This window comes from Leptosomus discolor, chromosome 2 (assembly GCF_034619465.1).
Source record: "Leptosomus discolor isolate bLepDis1 chromosome 2, bLepDis1.hap2, whole genome shotgun sequence".
Classification (NCBI taxonomy): domain Eukaryota; kingdom Metazoa; phylum Chordata; class Aves; order Leptosomiformes; family Leptosomidae; genus Leptosomus; species Leptosomus discolor.
Genome location: NC_141392.1, coordinates 45,410,116 through 45,435,523, shown reverse-complemented (window position 1 = coordinate 45,435,523; position 25,408 = coordinate 45,410,116). Strand labels below are relative to the sequence as shown.

Below are 25,408 nucleotides of genomic sequence, written 5' to 3'. Positions count from 1 at the left end.
GTGCTCAGCACTGTACAAAGTCACAAAAATAAATTCTCAGCCTTCTCTTGAAGGGATAACAGCTTCAAAGATTGGGGGAATGTGAGATGTGTTAGATGACCCAAGGGAGGTATTTAGCTTAGGAAGAAAAACTTGTCTCTATTTCTAGGTCGGTCTTTAACTATGCTACTAGTTACTGTTTTTAGAAGTAAGAGGATTCTTCATAGGCATTGGGAGGTATTCTCAAATGCGCTAGCACAAACAAAAGAAGAAAAACCTTTTGTTTTCTGGCAGCTTGTACATATAGAGGCTGCAACATGCTAGTCAATACCTTTGGGTGTAATTTTTGATATACATGAAAATTAGATAAAAATCAACACAGATAATAGGATTTTATTTCAAAAATTTGAGAGTTTTAAGGGTATTTTTAGTTTCTTAGTATTTAGTAATGAAGCAGGTTTAAAAAAAAACTGTACGCCCTTGTGAAGCTGTTTCCTTCTGCCTTCTGAGGCCCTAAGAAGCTGGTTTACCATGCCTTAAAGATAAGGATACAACATTCTGTGGTTTTGTCGTTCAGACATGTTTGCTCTATGCTTTAATTTGTAATGGTGATTTTGGCTTTAGAGGTGGTGTTGTCTTCAGTGTCATAAAAATTGAGTCACTAAATCATCCTTGAAATACATAGTATGCTTATTTTTCCCCCCTAGATAATGTATATATAATATTTTTATACGTAAAATATATATCTCACATATATAATATATACATTTATAAAACTATTCCTGTTCTTTTGGTTATTATATCTGTAACACTTCTCTTTGCACAGGTCTGAGAGCAGTGCCATTCTTCAGGGTCAGATGAATATCCTCTTTTCTGTCTTATGTCATTTCTTTAAGCTTGAGTTTGACTGTTGCTGTAACACCCTTTCTTTTTCTCACTTGATTCTTGTAGCCTTTCACACGGCTTTGTCTGTGGTCTGACTCTCTTGTTGATGCAGCAAGTGTATGCTTTGTCTTCAGTAGAAGGGTTTAAAACTTTTCTGTTCCAACAGTTTTTTTTATATAGTACAGGATGGAAAATTTAACCATTTCTTTAAGGAAAATTTGTAGACTTCAGTTTTCATTTTAATTTTGAATTGGAACAAAGCCAATATACCCAAGATTTCTTTTTTTCACCTGGAAAAATTAAAAACATGATCAGACTAGTCCCAGAAGACCACGTCATTGCAGTTTTACTGTAGTTAAGCCAGACTCATCTGTTTGCAAATAAAGAACTTTTAAAATGAAAAGTGTGTGTGGCAGGTTATTTGTTTAATACATGAGACTGAAACTCATACCCCGGTTTTGTTTTACTTGATTAAATTATGAGATGAATTTTTAGATTAATACATTCGGTGGTGACACAGGATATTGGGGACAGGTGGTAGGAGCCAGGTTTGGTTATGTTTAGGTTGGGAACAACACTCTGTTTGTGCAATCATCCAGGTTTGGTGAGATCAGAGAGATCTTGTTTCTGTTTCCTCAGTACCAAGTAGGCAGATATACATGGGATTTCTGAGGAGGTTCTGAGAATAACCTATGTTTATCATGGAGTGTTTCCTGAACTTTGACTAGCCACTCAGAAATTTCTATTGCATCCACCTCTCAGAAAGATGCAGCTTTTAGTAAAAGAAGAAGGCTTCAGAGCTGCTGGGAAGTGTGGTTGGTTGGAGCCACAGCAATCTATAATTATTCTAAGGCACGTACGCAGTGATGGCCTAGCACCTCGTAATATGGGTGTTTGGACAATACCTTTTTCAGCCCATAAACAGGGAGTAAAGCATGTGTATCTTCTGATGGTCCTGCAGAGGAGACAGGAACCTCTTTTTCTACACACTTGATAAACAGCTGTGCATGGAGATCCTAATTGTGTGGTTAATCATGCTTAAACTAGACTTGTGATGCATGTTTTGTATGTGGCATGGGTGTGTTTACTGTGCAAGATTATGATGGAAAATCATGTTTCAAAAACATTCTTTGTTTGAGACAGTATTTTTTTTTAAACAAGATGTTGAAGTGCATCTGTACCTGTTATGTGGAAATACATGCACTTGTCTATAGAGATGGACACAGAAATGCAATTGGCCTTGCAAGTGTGCATGCCCTTATGCAGGAACATGCAAGACAAAATAGGTTTGCATTGTTTGCAGGTGCATTTTGAGAGGCTGATTATAGACTTGACACTTAATGTAATGCACTGATTACCTTGAGGTCCAATCATGGAAAGATTTACAGCTGAGGATTGTACCGACCACTGTGAGGAATCCCACTGACTGCAATTTTAAAAGAACTCGCTGTGCAAGAGAGAAGTGAAATTTGGCATTGTGGAGCAAACACTCCAGATGATCTCTAACGTAGTCTCCAAAAGCTGACAGAAGCTGCAAAAATGGCTTTGGCAAGTTTCTAAACTTCTGTCTAAGAGAGATTTTTCTCTGTATTGATAGAAATTACATGCCTTAGTTTTGTCTTTTCCAAGGCAGTGATGGATAAATTTCTGAAATATGAAAAAGCTGGGGGAAGCCTGAAGCTATACAAGTTTTCCTTTTTCCTCCTTCAGCGTGTTGTAAAAACATTGTAAATGTTTGAGATAATAAAGGATGACATGCCAAGGAAAAATCTCTTGTTCCCTAACTGTATCGGTTTAAGACATAATCATTCTGAAGGTAACGTGTAGCATTCTGATCTACTTAATCTTTGAGTTGTCAATACTCAGTGATAATGCTAATTTCTAGCTTTTGTCATTTTCTTTCAAAGGACTAGACATGAAGAAACCCAGCTTTGGCATGAAAATGAACAAAAACTTTTGAGATCCGCTTACCAGGAGAGGATTCAGGTTTCAGCCACAAAACGAAACCAGCTTTTTCAAGAAAAGAAATGGTTACAGGTAACAGGACTGCAAAGTTGTCTATCAGAACCAGTGCTGTGTGGAGAAAAGCTTGTAAGCTGTCACACAGAATTAAATAAATTTATTGTAATAGTGACTTTGCTTCTGTGCAGCAATTAGAGCCTTGGCTGTAGTCCAGTTGATAATCTAAGTGATGATTGGAGATGGCAGCCACAGGAGTTGTGTTAATCTCATTACAGAGAAGCAGAACTGGAAGGCTCAGTGGCTTGTGTGCGTGCTTTAACTTTCCTCATTATCTTTTTAATTGTTCTCTTTATGTTCTAATTTCCCATTTTAATATTTCACTGATCTTCAGAAGTTTTTATTCGAAGACAAAAAGTTTACATCCATTTCTGTTTAGAATTGACTATAAATACATGATTTACCAGCTTTTGTTCCTGAAAGGTGATTGATGCATTTCATAAGGAGCGGTCAGCATTTGCCAACAATAACTTTTTGCTGACACGTGATGTCACAATGTGGTAATTTGGCAAATGGAATGTTTTTAAGATGGCTTCTGTCCAATTTTAAATCTGCAAGCCTTGTAAGCAAAATTTAGCTCTTTCTTTTCACTGTCCTTCTAAAATATCAGTTTACTGTCTAATGCAAGTCTTTGGTCCACCTCCTTTTAAACCTTGGCAATTACTCTCAGCAATGTGACATCTTAGAGAGCTAGTGGGTCCAGTTTTCTTTCTTCTGTGGTCTTGTATTGAAATCTCATTATTTCTGATGCTTTTCTTCCTTTGGTGGATCTGACAGTGTAATCATCTCTGTGTTTGTATACACATAAAAATATAGATATGTGAAAACCAGAAGGAGATAGACAAAAGCATATTAGATGGCCATTGCAAAATCTTACTTAGTTGAAGAAATGTCTTTTCTATCCTAGTCATTCTGTTTGTATTGTTTAGATTTTATTTCTTCTATATGTAAGAGACGACACTCTGTAATTCAACGTTATCAGAAAACTATTTTTGATAATCTAGACATCCAGCCAGCCAGCTCAAGATATTCAACTGAAAACGGCTGTACTTCAGACTCCACACCAGCTAATGTTTTTATCCTTGCTCCGGGTGAATCTTTGTTCCTATGTAGTTATACTAGGGACAAATTAGCCACATCTTTTTATAGGCATGCTATTTATGAGCATTTGATCAAAGTTATCATGAATTTGAGGTTCTAGAGAAGGCTGACCTGTGATGTTTGGCTCCTAGCATCCCTTAAGGATTGCTCCTGCCCAAAATCTCACATGATCTGAAATCATCATTATTAATGTGTGTGTGGTGGTTTTATTTTTTTTTGTTTTGTTTTGTTTTTTCTCAGCCCTACTTTACTTTCCTTTTCCTTCTACCCTCTCTCCTGTTGATTCTGTGTTTGTCTTCAGGGATTTGAGAGCCTGTGACAGTATCTAAAATTTACATATTAATGTTTCTACTGTAACCTGTACTTCATGGAGAACACTGGCCCCTAAGTGAAGCTGGAGGTTTACAATCAGTACTGATTAGCTGTCGTGTTAGAAATCTCAGTTTAAACTCAAATCTGCAAAGTAAAACTCCCATCTTGTATTTAGTGAGCTGAATAGTATCTGCTGCTCCATGCTGAGACTTTAAGTCTTTTTTATCTGTCCCCAGAGGCTGACCAAGAGCACATTAAAGGCTTCTTGGCATTTCTGGAAAAGAACGCATGAGAATTCCAGTTTACTGACTAAAATTTCCATTCTTCCAAGAACGCCTGTGAACTATTCCCAAGCAGAACAGCTTTCTCTCTGTGAATGCAGATTGTGTGCTTCTGATATCTATTTGTGTTGTAAAAACATTTCGGTACTAAAAGTGTGTTTGTAAAACCAAATTCTGTTCATCTGCCTTTCTGTTCACATGTAGGTTGCTTATTGCAGTGATGGCAATTACTGCATTTTCACAGAATATGAAGGTCTTTGTATTAAGTAGGGCCTATTAAGATTTTGGCAGTATTCCCAAACCAGTAACACAGAGACAGAATTGTCCTTTGTGTGCGCTAAAAGCCTAATTTGAGACCGAAAGAAACAAAACTGATGTTTTTGACCTGCTGACCTTTCTGTCCTTGACAAATGCCTGTGGGTTGAAACATGGGCCACTGTGTTCTCTTGTCGCTAAATTTGAAACCAAAAAAGGAGGAAAATAATTGATGAATCTAGTGTGCAGCGCTAATATAAGTTGTAGTTTTTGAGCCAGTCTACCTTTTAACATGCAAGGACTGTTTCTTCTTTTTTTAAGTGATACTCGGGGAGCTTGCTGCAGTGCAGCAGACCTGAAAGCATGTTTCTTGACAAAATGAGCATTAGTGAACTAAACTTCACTTAAATTGTATTGAAAACATTAAAAGAATGTTAAGATTTGGAAGTGAAGCACTCGGAAAGCAAAGAAATACCGAAGTCTGTTATCTGTGCATAGTATGTATGTTTTATGAAAATCTTCAATTATGTGAGCATGCCTTTTTTTCCTGGATCCCTGCTGCATACGTTGCTGAAGATGCAAAGTGCTGGTTCAGATACTCAGAATCCCATTTTATCTTCACTACTCAGTATTCAGTCCCAGAACCCTTCTACTGTATGCCACTCAAACCCTCTTTTTGGATGCAGATTTATTAATTTGTGAATGGGCTCTCTTTACAACATTAATCAACATGGCATCTGAGTGATTCAAAACCACTTAATTTTATCTCTGTAACATCTCTTTGGGTGAAGAGGTATTCTTGTTGCTATTTTACAGATAGAGAATGAAGAAATGAATTGCCATAAAAGCTATATGGTCATTTCTAATGTCAGTTTTGTAATGCCTAGTTATTTGCCTGAAAAAGGGGTGTGTTTTTTCATTTTTCTTTCTAGCTGTACTGAATAGTCAGAGCATGGAATTATGAGCTTTGATTTCTGTTGAGAGTCTGTAGACAGCACTTCAGGGACCCCTCTTATTGATTGTATGGAATATGGTGAACATTCAGTCTGTGGCTGTGTGTGGAGATAACAGTTTAAGTGGTTTGCAAAGTTTCACAGAGACTGTAGTAAATGTAGGAATAGAATCAAATTCTCCAGTATGGCATTCAAGTGCTTTGATAGCAAGTTATTCTCCTTTGATTTTTTTTTTTTTTTTTTTGTGGGGTGTTTTGTTTTGTTTTTACTCACTTTTCAAATCCTGGGACAAATGAGCCAAGGGCCGTATATTAAATAACTTTATTAACTCAGCAACCCAGACTCCTTCACGAAGTGGTCCTTCCTTGGGTGCAAGGTATCTGTTGGGTTTTCAAGGAAAAATTAGAACATGGTCTTGCAAGAAACGTCAGTATCATCATGTATGGGGTTTGAACTTCTGGCAAGACGAGTGCACCTGAGGTTGAAGCTGTGGTCATTTGAAGTCGAGGGATTTTGTGCTTTTAATTAAAATTAAATATTGTTAATCAAAAGGACTGGCCAGGTAGTCAGTAATTCACCACTTGCATCCTGTGCCTGGTGTTGGATTGGAAGCCTAGAGGAACCATTGCAGGGATGTTCTGCAGGATGACGGATAGATGGTTGATCACTTTAGCTGCCTGTCTGTAGCAAGATTCTGTTGTCATGCTTGTACTGAGATTTTTGGGGTTTTTTGGGAAGTTTTAAACTTGGGAAATACCCCTGTGTTTTAAAGGTAAAAGGTGATTGACAGTTGGTGTTGGAAGAGGAACCTGAAATTTATTGTTGAAATGGAGGTGGTGGGGAGTTTCAGACTGTGGAAGCACTAGAGTTTCTAAATACAACAGATGCCAGAATTTTTGTGTGGCAACAAAAGAATATCTTCTTGTTTAATGTTGTTCTAAATTGGACAACCTTGATTCATGCTACTTCTGAGACTTGTACTGAGTTTTTCTAGGGGCAGAGGGATTTCTTTAACAGGGTTCATAGTAAACTCAGGTTTCTGTTCTGTGCAGAAAGAAATTGAAGACCTCCGAGCAAGACTGGCCATATTAGAAGCAAAAGATCAACAGCTAAGACGAGAAATTGAAGAACAAGATAGACTTATTCAGTCACAGGACTGTGAATTGACTGCTTTACTTGGCTGTGTTTCTTTGAGAGAACTACAGGAAATAGGCAAGGCTGTGGATGATGCTTTAGCATCCTCCTATCAAATTCCATTCAGTCTGGATCTTCCAGGGACAATAAAGAGGTATTTAAATTTCAATATGTTGTCGGTGATGTAGTCTTGTATCTTCCCCAATGTACCATTGAATAGGCTGTCAGTTGATTTCCTTGTAATTGTGCTAGCTAATTAGCTGGATTCAGACACTTTAAAATTTTCTAAGAACAGTTTTGAAGTTCTAATATTAATATACTTCCTCAGGAAGGAAGACTTGGTAGTTATTTGAAGCTCTTGTACTTAGTACTTCTTTATGGTAAGTTGCTGCTTAAAGAAAGCATATGTATCCATTACCTGTTAATACCTATCATCAGTTTAAACTATTTCTTGTTAACTAGTAGAATTTTTTCCCCAGCTTGGTAATGTAGCAATTACATGTTTCTTACAGCCTGAAAGTGTCTCTTAGGCACCATCCAAATAAATATTAGAGATGCTTCTTTCCTCAATGAACTTCTAATCATAATAAAGTCCGATGTGGTGACTGTTAAGCTCAGACAGTAGACTTGAGGTAGTGGGGAAGGGGATGCAGCTTGAAGACTTTTGGGACACCTGTGGTTAAATGCGTAACATATTGTTTCTTTAAATAGAAAAGTAGCTACTTTTGGAAACATTTTGGAAATAACCTCGTCTTTATTTACAAAAGCAACAGAAGTGCTGAGGGTCTAAACCGTACTGGCAGTCAGTGGGACATGGGTGATGGAACTTTGAAAGTGTTACTGCTGCTCTGTCACCAGGACAAAATAAAATTCCTGTTTATCCTAACTTGCATTTCTTCCAGATAAGCAATAACTGTGTTGCTTGCATTTTTTTTTCTCCCTTCATGTTTATTGGATTTAGTTTGGTTGTATTAACATTCATGAGAAATTGCTGCTTATGTGTGCTAATTTATACAGATTTTTTTTTTTTTTAAGTCAGCAGAACATTTTGTAGAGGACATATTCCTCTCTTTTGAGGTTGTTTAGAATTTTAAATTAGGTTATGGGAAATAGTTTCTTGAATTAAATTTGGTTAGTTTTAATAGTGTCTTACACCTATGTTTCCAAGATGGGGGAATAAAAGGTCTCAAGCAGTCTGTGTGAGAACCAGTGCTTTGATTTGAGTTTCCTCTTACTTTTGCATTTGTTTACAAAAGAATATTCAGATTTTTTTTTTTTTTTTCCTCTCACATTGCTGATTTTTCAGTGTCCTGGCAGGGAGCATGTTCCATAAGAGTTCTTAAGCTGGGCCTTAATGTATCCAGGAATGTAAAAGCAGACATCTGGCAAAAGGCCAGAAGGCTAATAGGCAAGAGGAGACCAAACTCTGGGAGAGTGAAAGTGGAGAGGGTTAATGGTTCTAGCACTCAGCTGAGATGAGAGACTGACCTGATGGTCATAGTTCTTGAGGGTGTTGGCAACTGTCCATCAATGAAGTGCTAGGGTTTTTTTTTTATTTTCTTCTTCCCAACTTAAAAGCAAAGTGAGCTGGTAGGAACGTGTCACAACATGACTGATGCAGCCTTTCAAAGAAGCAAGGTGCCGCTCACTGTCTATTCAGCAGCTTCTCTCCTCTCTGCAGGAGACGGTGGCTCTCTCTGAATTAAAAACGTCCCGTAAGTGCTTTCTCTACATGTGGCTTCTTGGTCTGGTACATCCCATTCAAAATGTGCACAAGTGTTGTATATGCTGTGTCTGCTGCTCTATTGAAAAATGCACAAGCTGTCTTGGGAGCACAGACTGAACTCTCCGGTCCAGCTGTGTGACTCAGACGCTTGACTTTATCATGTGGCCCCTTCCTTGCTTTTGGTTCTCAAATCTCTTCCCCCAAACCACTTGCTACTTTAGGTAGCTGAAAGTATCCCAGAGCTGTGCTTACGTGATGGTCAGCGGGCACATTTCCAGCACGAGTTCTGTAACACTTCTTGCTTTCGGGGGGGGCTGGGTATCCAGGAGGGCTGAGAGGAGGAAAATGCTGCTGCAATGGTTGCAGTTATTTAAGAGTGAGTGTTTGGCTCACTGTTAAAATGAACAAAGTGATGGGTGTCTTCCTTTTAAAGCTGTGCAGTCCATCATTCCTCAGGTACAGGGATCTTATGTCTAAAAAATGAAAAAGCAGCAAGCAGATAGTAAGACATCTGGTGTGAATATACTTCTTGTGTGCCTATGGGCATCCCCTATGTTGTCATACAATTATAGAATAATTTAGGAGGTCATCTTGTCAAACTCCTGCTTAAAGCAGGGCCACAATTTCCAAGTGAGATCAGGTTGCTCAGGGCCCCATCTGTCTGAGTTTTGCATATCCCCAAGGATGGAGATTTTGCAGCCTTGCTAGGCATCCTACATTTCACCACCGTTGCTGTGAACTTTTTTTTTTTGTCTCTTATCTAGCCAGAATTTCAATTGTTGCAACTTGCATTGGCTTATCCTAAATCAGTACTTCTTGTAAAAGGCAATTGTATATTAGGTAAGAGGTTGAAATACTTGATGAAGCCAGTTCAGCATATTAGTTTCAAATTCCAAAGTCTTGGGATATTTAATGTGAAAGAGATTTTTCTGGAAATGTACATTTGATTTTATAAGTCATTGTAGAGAAAAAAAAACATTGAAGTCTTCTAAAGTTAGGGCTATCTGTGTGAGAAATAAAGCTATTGCTCATGCACACATACTAAAGATCAGTGCTTGTGTAGAAAGTCGTTCAATATTGATGGGCTCTAAATTGCAAGCTCCTGGCTATTAGGTTGCAAGATACTATGTATTTATTCTAACTGTATTGTGCTAGTCAGTGTGTATAGTGTACACACTATAATGTGCTTTTGCATAATTATTTGTTGGGTAATTATTTGTTGGGTACGTGAATTGCATTCAGCACTGGAATAACACAGGGCTGATGTGAAGCATCTCTTAAGACAGTCTGTGCTATAATGAATCGTATTGAGTGGCTTGCAGCTCGCTATAAAATACAAATTATTTTGCTTTTCTTGGTCTAAATGCTATTAAATAGAAACTTAAAGTAAACTTCAGGGAACGTGAGAGAACATCTGAAATGAAGAATAATTGCCCAGATAGAAGTGTGCAGAAGCAAGAGAGCAAGTCAATGTAACATTGGGCTGAGCATTGTTTCTAAGCTTATGTTCTTGTCAAATGCTGTTATTTTCAGGAAGATCAATAATCCTTTGTTTGGTCTGTTTATCTTTGGTATGTGGTGGACTTTTTGAAAACAGAAAGCCTTTGTCAGTAACTATAGTATGATTTGAGAAGAATTGAACAATGTTAGACACGTTACCCTGGGACCTTTCTTGAGGTCTGTTGGAAGCAGAGTTAAAACCTGGCCGGTTAATGTGCAAAGAAATAGGTTAGCTTGTGTTTTGACAGAGATTCTCATCGAGGTTGAGACCACAGAATGTGGTCATTTTGCTCCTCCAGACAGGCCTAATTGCCCTTGGTGAGCTAAAAGGTATAATCATTATTATAAAACAAGGAAATTGCAGTGCAAAAGCTCACTTCATTTATGCGGGTTTGCATGGAGATGTATTTAAAAGGTGGAAGCAGCTGGTGTTGTGTATACTACAACACATGTTTTAACTAAAGATGACATACTGAAATCAGAGGAAAATTAGTCTGAGTGTTTCAGTGTGAAATACTTTCTCTTGGAGATTGCAAAAGGTAGCAAAATATATTATTTCTCTATCCTCTACTGAAGAGGACACCATTTCAGGAATATATGTTTTTAACTAGTGTTAACTTGAATCTTCTAATTATGAAATAAGACCATGTTGATTATTTGACTTACTCTCTTCAGTACTTGCTGTTTCTTTTGTTTTGTTTTGTTTCATTTCACAATTGAAACTGGGGAAGTCTGTTATATTTCTGTTCATATTTAGTTTCACTTAGCATTTTCTCTTTTGATTTTATCCATATCATCAGATGCATGTGACTGTACAGCACATCATCCTTAAAACAACTTGCAGAGTTCCATCTGGGCACTGAACGCTGGTTGAAAGAAAGAAATCCAGTTAAATATCTTTCAAAATATTTGAATACTCCACCTTTTCTTCCACTTTTTCCATGGAACAATTTTTAATTCAGAGGAATTTGTTCCACAGTGGGTGTGTGGGATCTTCTGAAGATAGTGAAATTCTCTGTTCTGTATATTAGCTATTATAGTACTGTCGTGGCCAGTGGCACAAGGAACTGAACTTGAAGTTTTATGCAACCGGTTCACTCTGCTTGAATGATGCTTGCAGCTCATCTGACGAAGATTATTTCAAAGTGGAATATTAATGTCCAGGGGGTTGAAAATCTTCCTAGCTGGAATATACTCAAAGCATTCAACAACTTCAGTTGAGGCCAAAACCTGATAAAGCCAGAAAAGGTGGGTTTTTTTAAGAGAAGTTGGTTTACTTGAGAAGAGTTGGGTAAAAAGACTTATACTTTCACCTATTAGCTTAGGTTCCTAAGTGCCATTCAGAATGGGCTGTCAGGTAGTGTTATTAGGAGAGACTGCTTTGTACACTTTTTGTTGCTCTTCAAAGTGTATGTCCACATGAAATTTCTAGTCACATTAGCTGTTAGCAAGCTAAGAAGTCTGAATGCAGTCGTGTTTATTTACATCAGCCTTTCAACAAAGATCTTCACTTTAAAAGATTGTATTTAGAAGAAGCAAAACAAATTGCACCCTATGCTTTCAAAAAGATACTTGTGGTTTGCTAGATAACATGCAGTCTATCCAGGAAAGTCCATTTTAAATATGTGGTTTGACGTTTTCTTTGGCTATTTCTGTGAATATGCACACATATCAAAAATATCCACTGGGAATAGAAGAGTAGCACAAATACAAAGAGCAGAGAGATGAAATTACTTTTATAGCATCAAAAAGTTTCTGTGACAGTGCACAGGCTGCTAATGTTCCTGACTGTTTGCCAGGCCTGTGTGTGGGACACCAGAGAACTGAATTGTACTTTTAATGCTGGATACAGAATCTTTACTTCTGGGTTTACTACTTAGATTTTTGGGTTGTTTGAAGATTTTTTTTTTTTTTTTTTGTCTGCACTTTTTCCTGATTTCACAACATTAGCAGTGCTTAATTACAAGTAGAAAGTGATGCTGGTAGGTAGGTTAGCGGCAAAATAATCTAAACTTTTTTTTTAAAAAAAAAAAAGTCTTCCTGGGTGTCTTTCAGGAGAGACTCCTATGCTGTGTTATGAGTTGGACCATGAGGACCCCGATGGTTTTAGTAGACCCCTAAGCACATTGCATCACTATGTAACTTCTGGCCTCATTTGGTGCTGGGGAGGTTTTACCTGGTCGTGGGACTGCGTATACATGGAGCTGTTTTCAGCAAGTCGCTGTTGCTTTCACCTTCTTATGCAACTTAATTTAATTCTGTGTCTTTCACTTGGTGGGTGACTTTTCACACACTGCATCATCATGTCTCTGCCCTGGGAGAACATCAGCAATCCTGTGGTACTCCCTTGGCAGAAAGCTTTTCTGTCCATCTGACCAGACTTTCCCCCTCCTGCCATCAGTTGTCCTTACGTGATAGCCACTTGCCTTCCCAGGTACAGTTACATTTCACCGATGGTGTTGTAAGCATGCGTGGTTGTGTGCATATGTGTCCTGTCTGTGTAAGATTCCTGCTCCTGTGCTTCATGAGAGGATAAAGCTTCTGGGCTCCATCCTCTGTACTGTTCCTTGCTTTGTATGGCAATCTTTCTTCTTTTTCCCCTTCTTAAAAATCTCTCACTCTTTCACACCCACGCCACACTATCTGTCCACATGATATTGCTGTAAAATGTCAAAAGTCCAGGGAAAGGGTAATATTAAAAAGGAATGCAAATGAGTAAAACAGCTAAATGAGAGAAGAGACCTTTTCCCTCTTTGTTTCCCTCATAAATATGCATGATGAAATGAGCATCTTGAGCTGTCAGATGCACAGACAAAACAGATAAACTTGTGTAGTGGCCATCACAGCTAGGGTTTCCTCACCAAGTAAGAGGAGTGAAGAGGAGAGCTCTCAGTCACTTCAACGGTTCAATTATTTTAGCTTTGCAGGTCTGCAGGGATTGAAAAAACAGTGCGACACAGCCCCAGAAACTGCTCTCCCTGTTGTTCACTTCTGTCCCAGTTGTATGCTCTAGGCATGGAGTCTTCAAGGCTTTTGATAGCTTCAGTTCCCCCCCAGCCCTTGGCCTGTTTGTGTTTACTTAATTTGTCAGTGATAAATCATCTTCCATGACACGGGACAATGCACAGGTCACTGAGTATTTGCCTTACTGCCTTGATTTAGGGCCCTTTCTTGCTGCTCTGATTTTTTTAAAGCTTAACACAGCATTTGAAAACTGTTCTGTGTGGTAACTGTTCTCTGTGGTAGGAAGCATGTGTCTGCACTACCTGAGGTGAACCTAAATCTAATTATGGGGTTCTTAAAACATATCCGATACCAGTGCTGCTGCTATAAGCCTGGGTATAACAAAGATGTTATGGTGCCCTGTTTTTTTAATTGTAGTTCTTTTGTTAAATGATCTGTTGATCCATTTTATTCTGTGTGCTACAGCTTCACAAAGCCTGCAGCAGTGGGCTTGCAGAAGAGGAGCAGAGCCAGAGAGGATATTCCCTGGCACCTAGGGAGGACTCTGCCCTGGAAATTCCCCAGACCTCCTGCCTTCGGAGCAACTGGCCGTACAGCCAGCTTCCTCTGCCACAAGGGGCTTTTTGAGGGGAAAATCCAAATTTCATTTTGAATGTCGTAACCCAACCCGAGCTTTGATAGTAAGATCATCTCATTTTCAGCTAATCCCGTGGCTGGGTTTGTGCTTTGAGGAGGCCATCATCTTGGCTTTCTCAAAGAACTTGGCTGCAGGCTTTTGTGAGAGGCTAAGACAAGTCATAGGTGAAAGAAGAGGTCTGCCTCTTCCTTTGTGATCTGACTGATTAGGAGGCTCAGCTTTCTTTTTGTGGATAGGTAGATGTTTTCCTCTCCAGTTTGTCTACCTGGGATTAATTTAATTCATTTGTTCTCTGCCTAGGATTGAAGGGTAGACTCCTTGGGCAAGTGGGTTTGTTTCTTTCTCACTTGTGGGAGCAACTCTAGAAGAAATGGTGTACTTAAAGCCTAGCGTGCTATACGATGACTGTGCTTCAGCACGTGAAGTGAATTTGCTTGCTGCAAAGGTGCAGACAAAAGTCATTGGACAAGAGTTGCCAGACTGTGAAATTGTGACAGAGAACTTCTTGATCAAATTGCGTGTGTCTGAGCAGATTTTTTTGTTCTGTGGCTCAGCAGTTCATAGTGACTCTGATCCTGCTGGGACTGGTGGGGACCGCTGTTGTAGGGAGGAAAAAGGGCTTCTGTGAAGCCTGCTCCCATGCTGTAGGCACTGGCCTTCCTTGGAAAGGAGGGGTTGGAAACACAGCAGGGAAAGGAAAGAGCAAGTCTTCCATCTTGGAGGCTAGAGCCACTGCTAGCAACCTGAAGTGTTTAGGAGCAGTCTTAGAGGCAGTTTTTGTCCTCCCAAGCAGCATTACAGAAGGAAGAAGTCCCAGCAGAAAGATGAGTACCACCCGCTTAAGTACCCATATGTGCAGTGTGATGAGGAATCTGTTTTTCCCTGCTAAGCATCTGGTTCCCCCTGCTAAGCATCTGGTTCCCCCTGCTTCGCCTGAACAGAATCCATTGGGATGTAGCAGCCTATAAAGTCCAGGCCACATATGTGCTGATTCCTCTGGGTATATGTACGATGAGATTTATATATTTCTCTTTAGGGAAAAATGACCAGCTGTCCCACTCAATGTATAGTACTGTATTTGTTTGTATATAATAAGCAGCTAACAATAATATCCAGGGACTTACCCTTTCAGTCAGTGAAGTACAATGGATGTTATTCTTAGGAGAATAATTGCAGCTGCTGTGGGCAAGCTCTAGTTTTTGTGCACTCCAGACAGATGTAGCAGAAGAATGGGGGTCTCTTGACATATCGGAAAATCTGGGGAAAGCATTTGAATGTGGTGAACTGCTGCTGCAGATAGCTGTTTGATTGTGCCTTGGTTTTCAGTCTGATGCTCCTCTTTCAGGTAGCAGCTGGAGCAACAACTGCCACAACCGCTCTGCAGTAGCAGCTGACAGAAGAGTGGTGGGAAATAAAGTGGTTGGTTGAAACAAATGGCCAGTTTGGCTCTCTGAATGGTGTGTTATAGGACCAGAAGATTTCTCAAGACATGGCAATGAAAATTCAGCTAGGAATCATCATTAGAGATGCCAGCAGTATCTTCAAGTGACTGTGAATGGATTGTTTCTGTTGGAGTGATTTTATCTTAAAAAATAAACAAACAAAAAAACCCCAAACCACCAAAAAAACCCCCAGAAAAAACAAAAACCCCAAACTAAAAAAGAGCTACCATACTATGCAGACTGAGGTGCTGCCACAGTCCTCCTATTGTGGGCATTAAAAAAAAATAAATCTTATTAAACATTCTTACAAAAAATTGTGAAGTGTCATCTGATTTTTCTGCAAGCCTCCCATAACTGGGGCTAGTGTCTGACAGCACTGCAGCAATAAGGGACATCTCAGTTTAGAGTTCGTGTGTGTGTGCACGTATAAAAGCTTCTGGGCAGGTTGATGCGTTGTTATAGTCCACTTTGTATAGATACAACTCTCCCAAGAGTTGACAAAGACAAGTGCAGTCACCCAGCAACCCATGAGTCAAGGGGAAACCTTATTGGTAAGCGAAGGTTATACAATGACGTTGGGAAAGCGTACTTCTGGTTCTGCCTTTTGATGAATTCTGAGTGGGGGAGCGCATGTATTGAAGCAATCCTTGACACAAAGCAACAATGAAGAAATACTGCTCTGCAGATGCTAACTGGAAGAGCAGCAAATTGCTGGAGCAAAATTAGCTCTCTGATGGTTTAGAGCTAGGTGCCTAATTTTGGGTTCTCATTCATATTCCTTGGAGAACTCTGTAGATTAAAGTATACAGAAGGTCCAATGCTCCTGTACCTTAAAGTATATCTCCTGATAATTTTTGCCTCAGATCAGATTAATTTTTGAGGTTGGAAGCTTTCCAAGGTGACACTTTGCATTTTACTTCTAATTCAGGTGACTACTTGCAACTGCCACAAACTTCATTTTCAGTATGAATTAAACACAACTTTTGTCTCCTATTTAGTGTTAAAGTCCATGCCTCAAGAGCACTGGCAGGTTTAGATAGAGAAATTGGATTTTCACCACATTGGTTCAGCAGAAATCATGTGGGTTTATAATTGTTTACCCAGCTCTGTCATCTTATAGAAGTTTTCTGTGGGCTGCATTATCTAAGGAAAAATTGGAGTTTGTTTGGAAAACTCTGACTTACATTTAAAGGATGATTTTGCTTCCCAACACGGAGATATGCTACTATGAAAATCTCATTGTTTGAAGTCCCATGGATCACTGCACGAAGATGAAAAGGAGCTTATGTGCTTGACTGAAAAATTGCTTTCCTGATATGGTAATACCCAGATATGTAGCCCTGCCAGGCTTAGGCACAGATCACATGGAATGAATATGTTGTTATCCAATGTCTTCCTTGATCAGGTAGAATCAAACTTTGTGGTGGAGAGTTTAAAAAGAAAAAGTGCTGTTTCACCTTAGTGCATTTAATGTAATCTAGCTCTGAAAGTTCTTAATTGAGCAGAAGCGTAGGACTGGCAACACCCTTGCAGGTCTTGTTCTGGTAAAAAACTGCACATGGTAACTATAATAATGCATCTGTTCATTTTACTCGAGAAAACTTTGGGTACAAGAAAGTTTTTTATTTTTTCTTTTAGTCCTAGTTGTACATGTCTAACTTAAATCTGCCTCTTGTTAAGTATAGTTTTGTTCAAAAGCCTTTTTTTTTTCTGGTTTGTCTTCAAAGCTTTCTGAGATATGCACATCAAGGGAACTGTAAAAGTACAAGAAAGTTACTGACTGTTTGATTTGATTTTGTATTGTGAATTTCTTCCTTAGAGGCCCAGTGAAGTCCCTAGACATAAGTTTTTTGTTGGATTTTTGTTGGATTTTTTTCCTTGATGTAGGCTATAGCAGATGTTTACACCGAATGTTCCCCAAGTAGCACTTCTGATTTCTTTTGCAAAGGACTGGACAAAGGCTTTTTTGGAAGGTCATCTTGTTTGCTGTTGAAACCAAGATTACAGGTGTAGAGCTTGGTGTATATATTTTCATCTTCTAAGACAGTACAGCTTATTGTGACTTCAGAACCAGAGAAGGAATCATGTTAGACTTAAAGTTGGAAAAAGTCATGCTGTCTGCAGGCTGTGACCAGTAGAATGAGGTTGTCCTTTGCAGGCAGTCTCATTAATCTGGACCAAATTCAAACATACTGTAAACTGTTTAAATTTGCAGATAGTCAACAGAATACTCTTTAATAATAATAATTTTATCTAGGAGGGAATGAATAGATATTCATATGAATTGAGGGTTCAACCCAACACGCTTTCTCATATGCATTCAATCTGAGCATGGGCTTCTAGGCCATTGCTCTTGAATTAGAAATTCAAATAAGGATAATTTTAACTTGTTCTGATTTGTGCTTAGTTTTAAAGAAATGAAAGTGCTTTTTGCTTAAGCACTACATGTATTGTGGTGTGGAGATAGTGAAATAACGGGATCGAGAATAATCTTTTAAGTGACAGTAACGTAAGGAAGAATATATGCTGTTAAAGGGGCGTCCTTTTGTCCTTCAGTCTCTTCAGACAGAAATCAGAGATGGCTGCTTAGTTTCTCTATGAAAATAAGAATTTCCAGTACAGAATTTTAAAATTTATTTTACACTAGTACCATGTGTGTGGTATATTCTATTGTGTAGTTATGAAAACTGCATTCTGACTCCTTTCTTTGTCACTGTAATATGTTTTGTCATTAATAGAGGAACTGTTTCTGTTTAAGTAGTATGTATATTTATATATCTTGAATGTAGAGAACAGCATGACTTGCCTTTTGCCCATTTTCATTCTTTGAATTTTTTCTTAGGAAGCAAAACATAAGTACACAATAGCTTGGTATGCAAAGGGAAGCATACTAGCAAAGTGGAAGGAAGGACATTCAGAAACATGCCTTCCTTTAGTAGAAAGCCATTCTTCCCAGTATTGTGTTAGTCAGCCTTCCTCTGAACAAAGCAGCTTCCATAGTATCTGTAATTCCTGCGTGTAAATCCTAACTTCTCAGAATATTCTTTAAAATATTCCTTTTAAACATATCTGTTATATTGTGACATTTAATGTCCTCTGTGGTCATGTGGGAAGCCTGTGATAGTGAGTATTGTGTGAACTAGACCACTTGATTCCCAGTCTTCCTTTTGTCCCCTGTTACATTGAACTGGCTTGCTTTATTTTGCCAGCACACCATTCCTGATTATGAACATCATCGTGTCAGCAACTGTTATTACAATTCAACATACTCAGTACCTATTTTTCTTTAAGGTCACTAAAAGGAAATACTTAAAAGGCACTGGCTTGCTTGAAGTATTTGGATCTTAAAATTTTTCCCATAGTCTGTTATTACATGCCAAGTCAGTCTCAGCTTCTGAGTACGCAGCATTCCCACATCCTCCTGCAGTTTTCCAGCTGAAGTCCATATTTTGCCAAAGTATTACTTCACTCATCATCCAGAAAGGGTTATTCCTCAGCTCCTGCTTTCCTGTTCTGGTCTAGCTTATATACAATGAGGCCCTAGGAAGTAACAAGTCTACATTCCTTTTCTTCTCTCCCTCCTTATGGATCCTAATGTGTGTAAATCCATTGCAAGCCATTTAAATGATAGGCCTAGATGGCTATCTATGTGAATGAAGAAATTACACATAATGTATAGATTGCTGTCAGTTCTGCAAGTGTTAAAAACTTAACTTTTTCTGCATTTAGTCAGTTAAATTTGCGTTAATTGAATTCCTGTCTTATTATAGTCCTTCTATCAGCTGGGTCAAGAACTTTGCTTTTTCTGTGATGGAGTTAGCTTATATTGAATTTGAGAAGTAACTTCTAAATGCTCCTTATAATAGATTTGAGAGACACTGAGGACAAGCAGTCAAATTCTTGATTAGCTGTTGTGCTAGAGAAGAATAGCAATGAGCCAAAACTATGGACGTCTTCCCAGGCAAGAACTTAGTGTTATTCCAAGGAGCTTTTTTTAAAGCCATTTTCCCTGGTAGTAATAAGTAAAGCAACTTTGAAGCAGACAGAATACCCCTCTTAAAGTGAAATATGATGCTCCAGAGTGGTGGGAAAAGAAAATACTATTTCTGGTTCAAGTCACAAGTAACAGATCATGGCCGTTAAAGCCCTTTGTCTGTAGAATGAATTGGTATTGACTGCCTGGTTTGTCTTGCGGGTCATTAGCTTGTCAGTTAATTGGAAAGCTTGTGAGTGGCTTCTCCATGATGATGTTTTGTGGTAGAAGAAAACAGCTCTGGAATAAACTTAGTTAAAACTGGTCATAGTTGGTAGCTATGGCTGGTTCGTACATAGTTTTGATTGCTGCGTGTGACTCGTATGGCGGACTAATCTCTAAAAGGTATAATGGATTTCTACAGTACCACTCTGAAGGCTCACAAGGATTTGAAACAGGATGCTACGGTGAAATTCATGCCATAAATAATACAAATACACTTGTAAGAGTCTGCATGACGCTGTAGCTGTAACAAAAGACTTCTTTAGATTCGAGTCTGTGGTTAAGGTGGCTATTGCTAGCTTGAGTCAAAAAGATGATTTACTAATTATATTCTTTATTGGTGTGTCTCAGATTCTCTTAAAACTATAGTTCTGCTGTCATTGAAATGACAGTGTGAGATTCCTTATTTATTTTTTGGTGACTTGATAGATGCTCATAAAGAGGAAATCTGGGTATAAAGTGGGAAAATATAAAGTATATTTTCCCACTCAGCACCTGGACCTGAAAGTCTGCATGGGCTTGTGCATCCTTGTTAGCAATACAGTCTCTACAACTGGGTCTTAGTTTGTAATGCTGTTTTGGATCAATGGTTTGAAAATAAATTAAAAATTGATCTTTCTTCCTGTTAGCTGTTTGAGTTCTGCAGAGAGGTGAAACACGTGAACCTGGGGGCTTTCTGTGAAGAAAGTAAACAGATAAGAGAAAAGCACATGGAAGAGATTTGTTAAATAGAGGTGCCATCTTTATACTGTTGTTCTTCTGGCTATAACTGCACTTTACGTTTTATTATGGCCTGGGTCTTTAGAGTTGAATTTTATAAGGCAGTTTCAGAACAACTGGGTCGGTCACCCATTATTCATTCAATTACACACCGCAGCCTTGCTGCTCCCCATTGACATCTGTACACAAAGCCCAGCTCTTTTTTACATAACCTGACCAACTCAGATGCTGATTCTGGGAGATGCTGAAAGTCACTGGGAGCTCCAAAGCCTGAGAAAAGAAATGGCTAAATAGTTCATTCCCTCTGGCATGCCCAGAGGCAGGCAGGAAGCCAATAATGGCATCATTGCACATGTAATATTTTGTGTTTTGCCTGTGTACTGCTGTAGAAAAGGGAGAAATTGGACACTGCTATGTGGGAAATGTTGTTAAACCACTTTTATGTAGCTAGCCAGCTGTATTTTTTTGTTGCCTTACCCAGGCATTGGCTTACGCTGTCATGAGCTATTTCTGAGGGGACTGCCTTATCTGGAGCTGGAGGGACCCCCGCGTGCTGTGTTGGTGATGAGGTGACTGGCCTTGCTGGGCCGTAGATTGAAAAGGTACGCGCTCCATGAAGCAGGGCATTAGAGAAAGCAATGCAAATAGCTGTCTCATTAATGCAATTAAATGATGCATGGGACAGCTGAATTCTGCCTCTGAGGCTGTCTCACTCCTGTGTGCAGCTGGGCAAGATGGTCCAGCCAGCCTTTCTGTAGGTGGTCAGTCACTGAGTGCAGGTCCAACTTTGTGTGCTGTGGGGTTCAGACTTACATAAATGCTGACTCTTGAAACGGGACTAAGTGCTGCACTTGGAAAATATGAAGGAGCAAGTTCTCAAAAGAAAACTGAAATGCACAGAGGTAGGCAACAGGGACTGTGTGCAGGTCGTAATGGGCACTCAGTCTTAACGTGCTTTCTGAATAACAGTGACTTGAGTCTCTTCCACCTGTAAAATGAATACAGTGCTGCCTTATCTTGCAAGAGTATCATTGAAATAAATCCGTTGATGTTTCTGAGATGATTGGATACTTCAGTGCTGAACACTAAAGAAAAGCTCAGAAATAAATTAATAGTTCTTTATTTGGAAAGAACATCAGTGGTAGGTTGTGAAAGAAGTACAATTTTTACAACGCAGCTAAAAGGAAGAATTGAAATGCTGCTGGTGGGGAGTGCTGACTGTTGTGTACACTGAATTGAAGCTATTTTCTTTTCTTATGGAAAGGAAAATAGCTTGTGATAAAGTAATTGAATACTGTATAAAAGTGTATGCCTGTGAAGTAGGAGGGAGGGAAGTATTAATGTTGCAAAAATAATCTCTATACTAACTCATAATGTTTGATTTGACTTGGATTTTTGAACTTTATGTTAAAAATGTAACTTGCGAATTTATTTACAAGCACCGAAGGCACCGGTTTACATTAGGTTTGGTAATATCCAGGTAGTAAACCTGCCTGGTTTTATATGTGGAAGAAAATCGAGTTTGTTCATATCAGCATTGATGATGCCTCAATTTCAGCCCACTGTTGAATCAATTTGGTACCAATATTTTGGAGGGTTTTATCAAACTAAACAAACTGAGTAGTGATATTTCATATAAAATTACCATGAGAACAAGTGACTGCAGCTGAACTTTTCCTGGCAGAGTGGGAAATTGGGTTATAAGAGGATAGTTAACTGCAAACTCTTTGTGTCAGAAATGCCTTTGTGTTAGGTATTTGGATGGTAGCCTAGCAAAGTACTGGTCCTGGACACTGCTGGTAACTTCTAAGATATTGTGGTTTCACAAATAATCATAATTATGTTTCAGGTGGTAAGTAAAATGCATGTAAGCTCGTTAATTAAGAACTGTAAAGCTAACGTCCAAACAGTTTTGCAAACAAACAGGATTCAGTGGGTAGAAATTGGGTGGAAAAAATGTTGGTTAGTCACTAGCAACACTGAAACCAAAATACACAGATTTTAACTTGGTATTGGCTCTTTTGTGTTAGTATGAGTCATCTTAAAGCCTATGTGGTTCCATATGAAAATGTGTCTTGGGTAGCAGACCGTGATGAGCAGAGAAGGTCAACTCTATTTTATTTTAATCCCTTCTAGCCTTCAGGAAAAAGAACAGTCGTTCACCGCATCCATTAAAGAAACTACTGCCAAAGTAAGTACACGTCAGTTTTTAGTTCTTCAGAGTATTTAGAGAAGCAGATAATAGCTTGCATCTTAATAGATTGTCTGTGTTTTAGAAAGTTGATTTTTTGGTGTTTCTTCTAAACAGATTTTGCATGTAAATATTTTTAAACATAGACTTCAAAAAAAACGCCCAACTTTTCTGTTTGTACAGGCCACAGAGATTATGCTTAAGGAAGCAGATGGAGGAATCTATTGTTTCTCGGCTCATGTTTACTAGTTATCAGTCGTCTTACTGGTCTCCATTTAGGAACAGACTCCTCAGCTTCTTGAAATGAAAGTGAACTCTAGTCACACGTGAATTTTTTCATTCTTAATACAGAGCATCTTACTTTCCTAGCTGACTGGTTTCATTGGTGTGAAGGAAGAGCATAAGTGAAGCATCTCTTTTCCCTACACTTTCACTAATAATAAACTAGCAATCTAATTCTCACCCCCCTTAAAAAATACAAAGAGGAGTGATGTGGCATATTTAACAGCATACATTTTGTTTCTAACCAGAGATGTTAATACTATTCCTTTAATTTTCTTATTTCTCATGGCCTCCTTCCAAAAAAGAGAATACTAAAGTTTTTGTTTAATTTCAGAATAGCTTGGTGAGCATCTTTGCTCCAGGAGTGCTTTAGGAAAAAAGGTCCGTTTGTTGTAGCTAATTCGTATAGGTCTACATGAATCAGGGAGTGGAAAATATTTCTGGGTTTTGATTAGAAATGAATTTATGCTCTGAAATAATTTTTTTTCATGTTCTTTTCCTAATAGCACTCATCGATATTAGTGAAAACTTTATCCTTTATAATCTATTTTTCCTAGTGATCTTGACCAACACTTTTAGCTTGCACTGTTAAAAAGACCATTTAAAGACTACATCTCAATACCCCTCCCTCATTCTCTCCTACTTTATTTTGAGCTTTTTCTCCTCTATTGCTTGCTTATTGCATGCATTTTGGGAAAAATTAGCATAGACCGTTACAACATGATGCTCCCCCCTGTATTTTTTAAATTACTATGAATAAGGTATCTAGGAAAAGATTGTAACTGACCTATAGCTCATCTATTAAAATGAATGAGATGTTTCGTACCTCAGATTGTCTTGTTTCAACCTATCTGCAAGCTAAAACATAAGTTGCAGATTTTGCCTTCTCCCCTGAAAACGTGTGCCTCTTGAAGTTTTACAACCATAGCATCTACAGACTTTTACAATAAGAGCTGAAACATTGAGTAACAGTTGAAAAGTCTGCGAGGTAGAATTCCACAGCCTGTTTGTTTCTTTAAGTATTTAATAGATAAAATATTTAATTTCATTCCATTCCTATGTGATGGCTTTTATTTGAGAAGATAAATAGGAAGCACGTAATCAGACTTCTCCAAATAATTTATTTTATTTATTCAGATCAACTCATACTATTATTTTCTTCTCAAACTGACTGAAGCTGGTCTTTTAAACCTTTTCATTGTATGAGGAAAACACTACTTTGTCAAAGGTGATCTTTTCCCCTCCATGTGCTGCTAGTATTTATATGGCCTTTCCTGTCTCATCTGTATTCTTTTCAGCTGAGAATGCAAAAGCTGAGATTAGACCGTTAATGAAAGGAACAATCTCCCTTATCCACCACCTTCCTTCAGAAATTAATATCTGCTTTTGCTAAAGGCAAGATTGTGCTGTATGGGAGATCCAGGTGGGCTGTGCTTTTTCTTCAGGCAGCATGAAGAGGATTTCTTTATCTTTTCCAAGGTGCTGTTGTAAAGAAATGTGAAGGTTACTCAAAACTTATTTTTTGTGGACATTGTTGGAGGAGGAGTAAATTTCAGTGCTTTAGTCAGTGTCCTTGTCCCTGTTTCTGTGCTTTCCGTTAACATCATATGCTGGAAAGATGGAAGAGGATGACAATGGGCAAATCTGCTTTTGATATTTTGCTGCCTTTCATCTTGATTCCACATATCTTTAATAACTAGCATCCTATTGGTTTCAGATAGACTGCTTTTTTGAGTAGTGTTTATGTGTCTGAACACAGATTTGTAAGGTACATTCCTAAACAAAAGCCTGTTATTTGAACGTCTGCTTAAAAACCCCCACAAACCACTGAAGAGGATTTTTATATAGATACAGTAATATTTGGCTGTAAAGAACTTCCCTGAAAATGAAAGGGAGTGTTTTTTAGACTTGGAGCTCATTGGTCCGTGGACTGCAGCAGAGCTGGTCACTGGCAACAGGGAAAGGGCGTTGCTGGGGCCACAGGCACAGACGCTTGCGATCCGACTGGTTAGGGGAGGATGGTGCATTCCCTGGGAGCAAAGGAGGACGCTGGCTTTGCGAATGTTCATTGTCTTTGTTAGCTAGGGAATAACCTTTCCTCTGTGGCTGAATATACTACTGTAATGAATAATGGTAGCTGTTATTAAGATAAAAGAATTAGAAAAAATGAAAAGAATTGGAGCTTCTAGAGTAGCACTGATGTAAGGCAGAAGCAGTGCTGTTAGTTTAGAAGGTGCTACATTATTTTGCCTCTCCCAGTCACTCATTTAGTTTTGTCAAACTATGCTGTATGATAGCAATGAAGATTAATGTTGTTCATTTATCTACAGAATACACGTGACATAGATAGTAGCAGAAGCTTGGTACTTATCTGTTGTTGCAGAAGAATCATCTCTGCAAGCTAGAGGAACTGCCTTTTAGTCCCTGGTCCCTGCATTTGGTCCGTTAATAAAGAGTGCCAGTGAGCTTCACTCTGACAGTAGTGCTTACAAAGTGGACAGTGTTCACTGGAAACCTCCCAGCTTATTTTGCGTAATTGCTAAACAGCTGTCTACTGGTAATGATTTTAAGTTACTACCAGCATGGGATATATTCGTGCAGTTTTCCTGGAGCTGAAAGATTCCCCATCTAATTGCAATTCACTGAGCCATTCAGTACCCCTAAAGAGAGAACGCTGCTTAGAAAGAAGTCATTAAAAACTTTAAGATTTATTTGGAGATGTGAGACAGAAATGGCCTTTGGGTTCTCTGGGCATGTTTATTCACCTCTGAC

General features: G+C 38.6%; 1 protein-coding gene across 1 annotated transcript in view; it reads left to right on the top strand.

The window, feature by feature from the left end:
• The window catches only part of DISC1 (DISC1 scaffold protein), a 182,008-nt gene that overhangs the window by 42,130 nt on the left and 114,470 nt on the right, over positions 1-25,408 (top strand). The window contains exons 5-7 of the mRNA XM_086460403.1: positions 2,772-2,901; positions 6,838-7,073; positions 22,300-22,354. Coding sequence (XP_086316529.1) covers positions 2,772-2,901; positions 6,838-7,073; positions 22,300-22,354 — 421 coding nt within the window. The remainder of the gene's footprint in view (positions 1-2,771; positions 2,902-6,837; positions 7,074-22,299; positions 22,355-25,408) is intronic.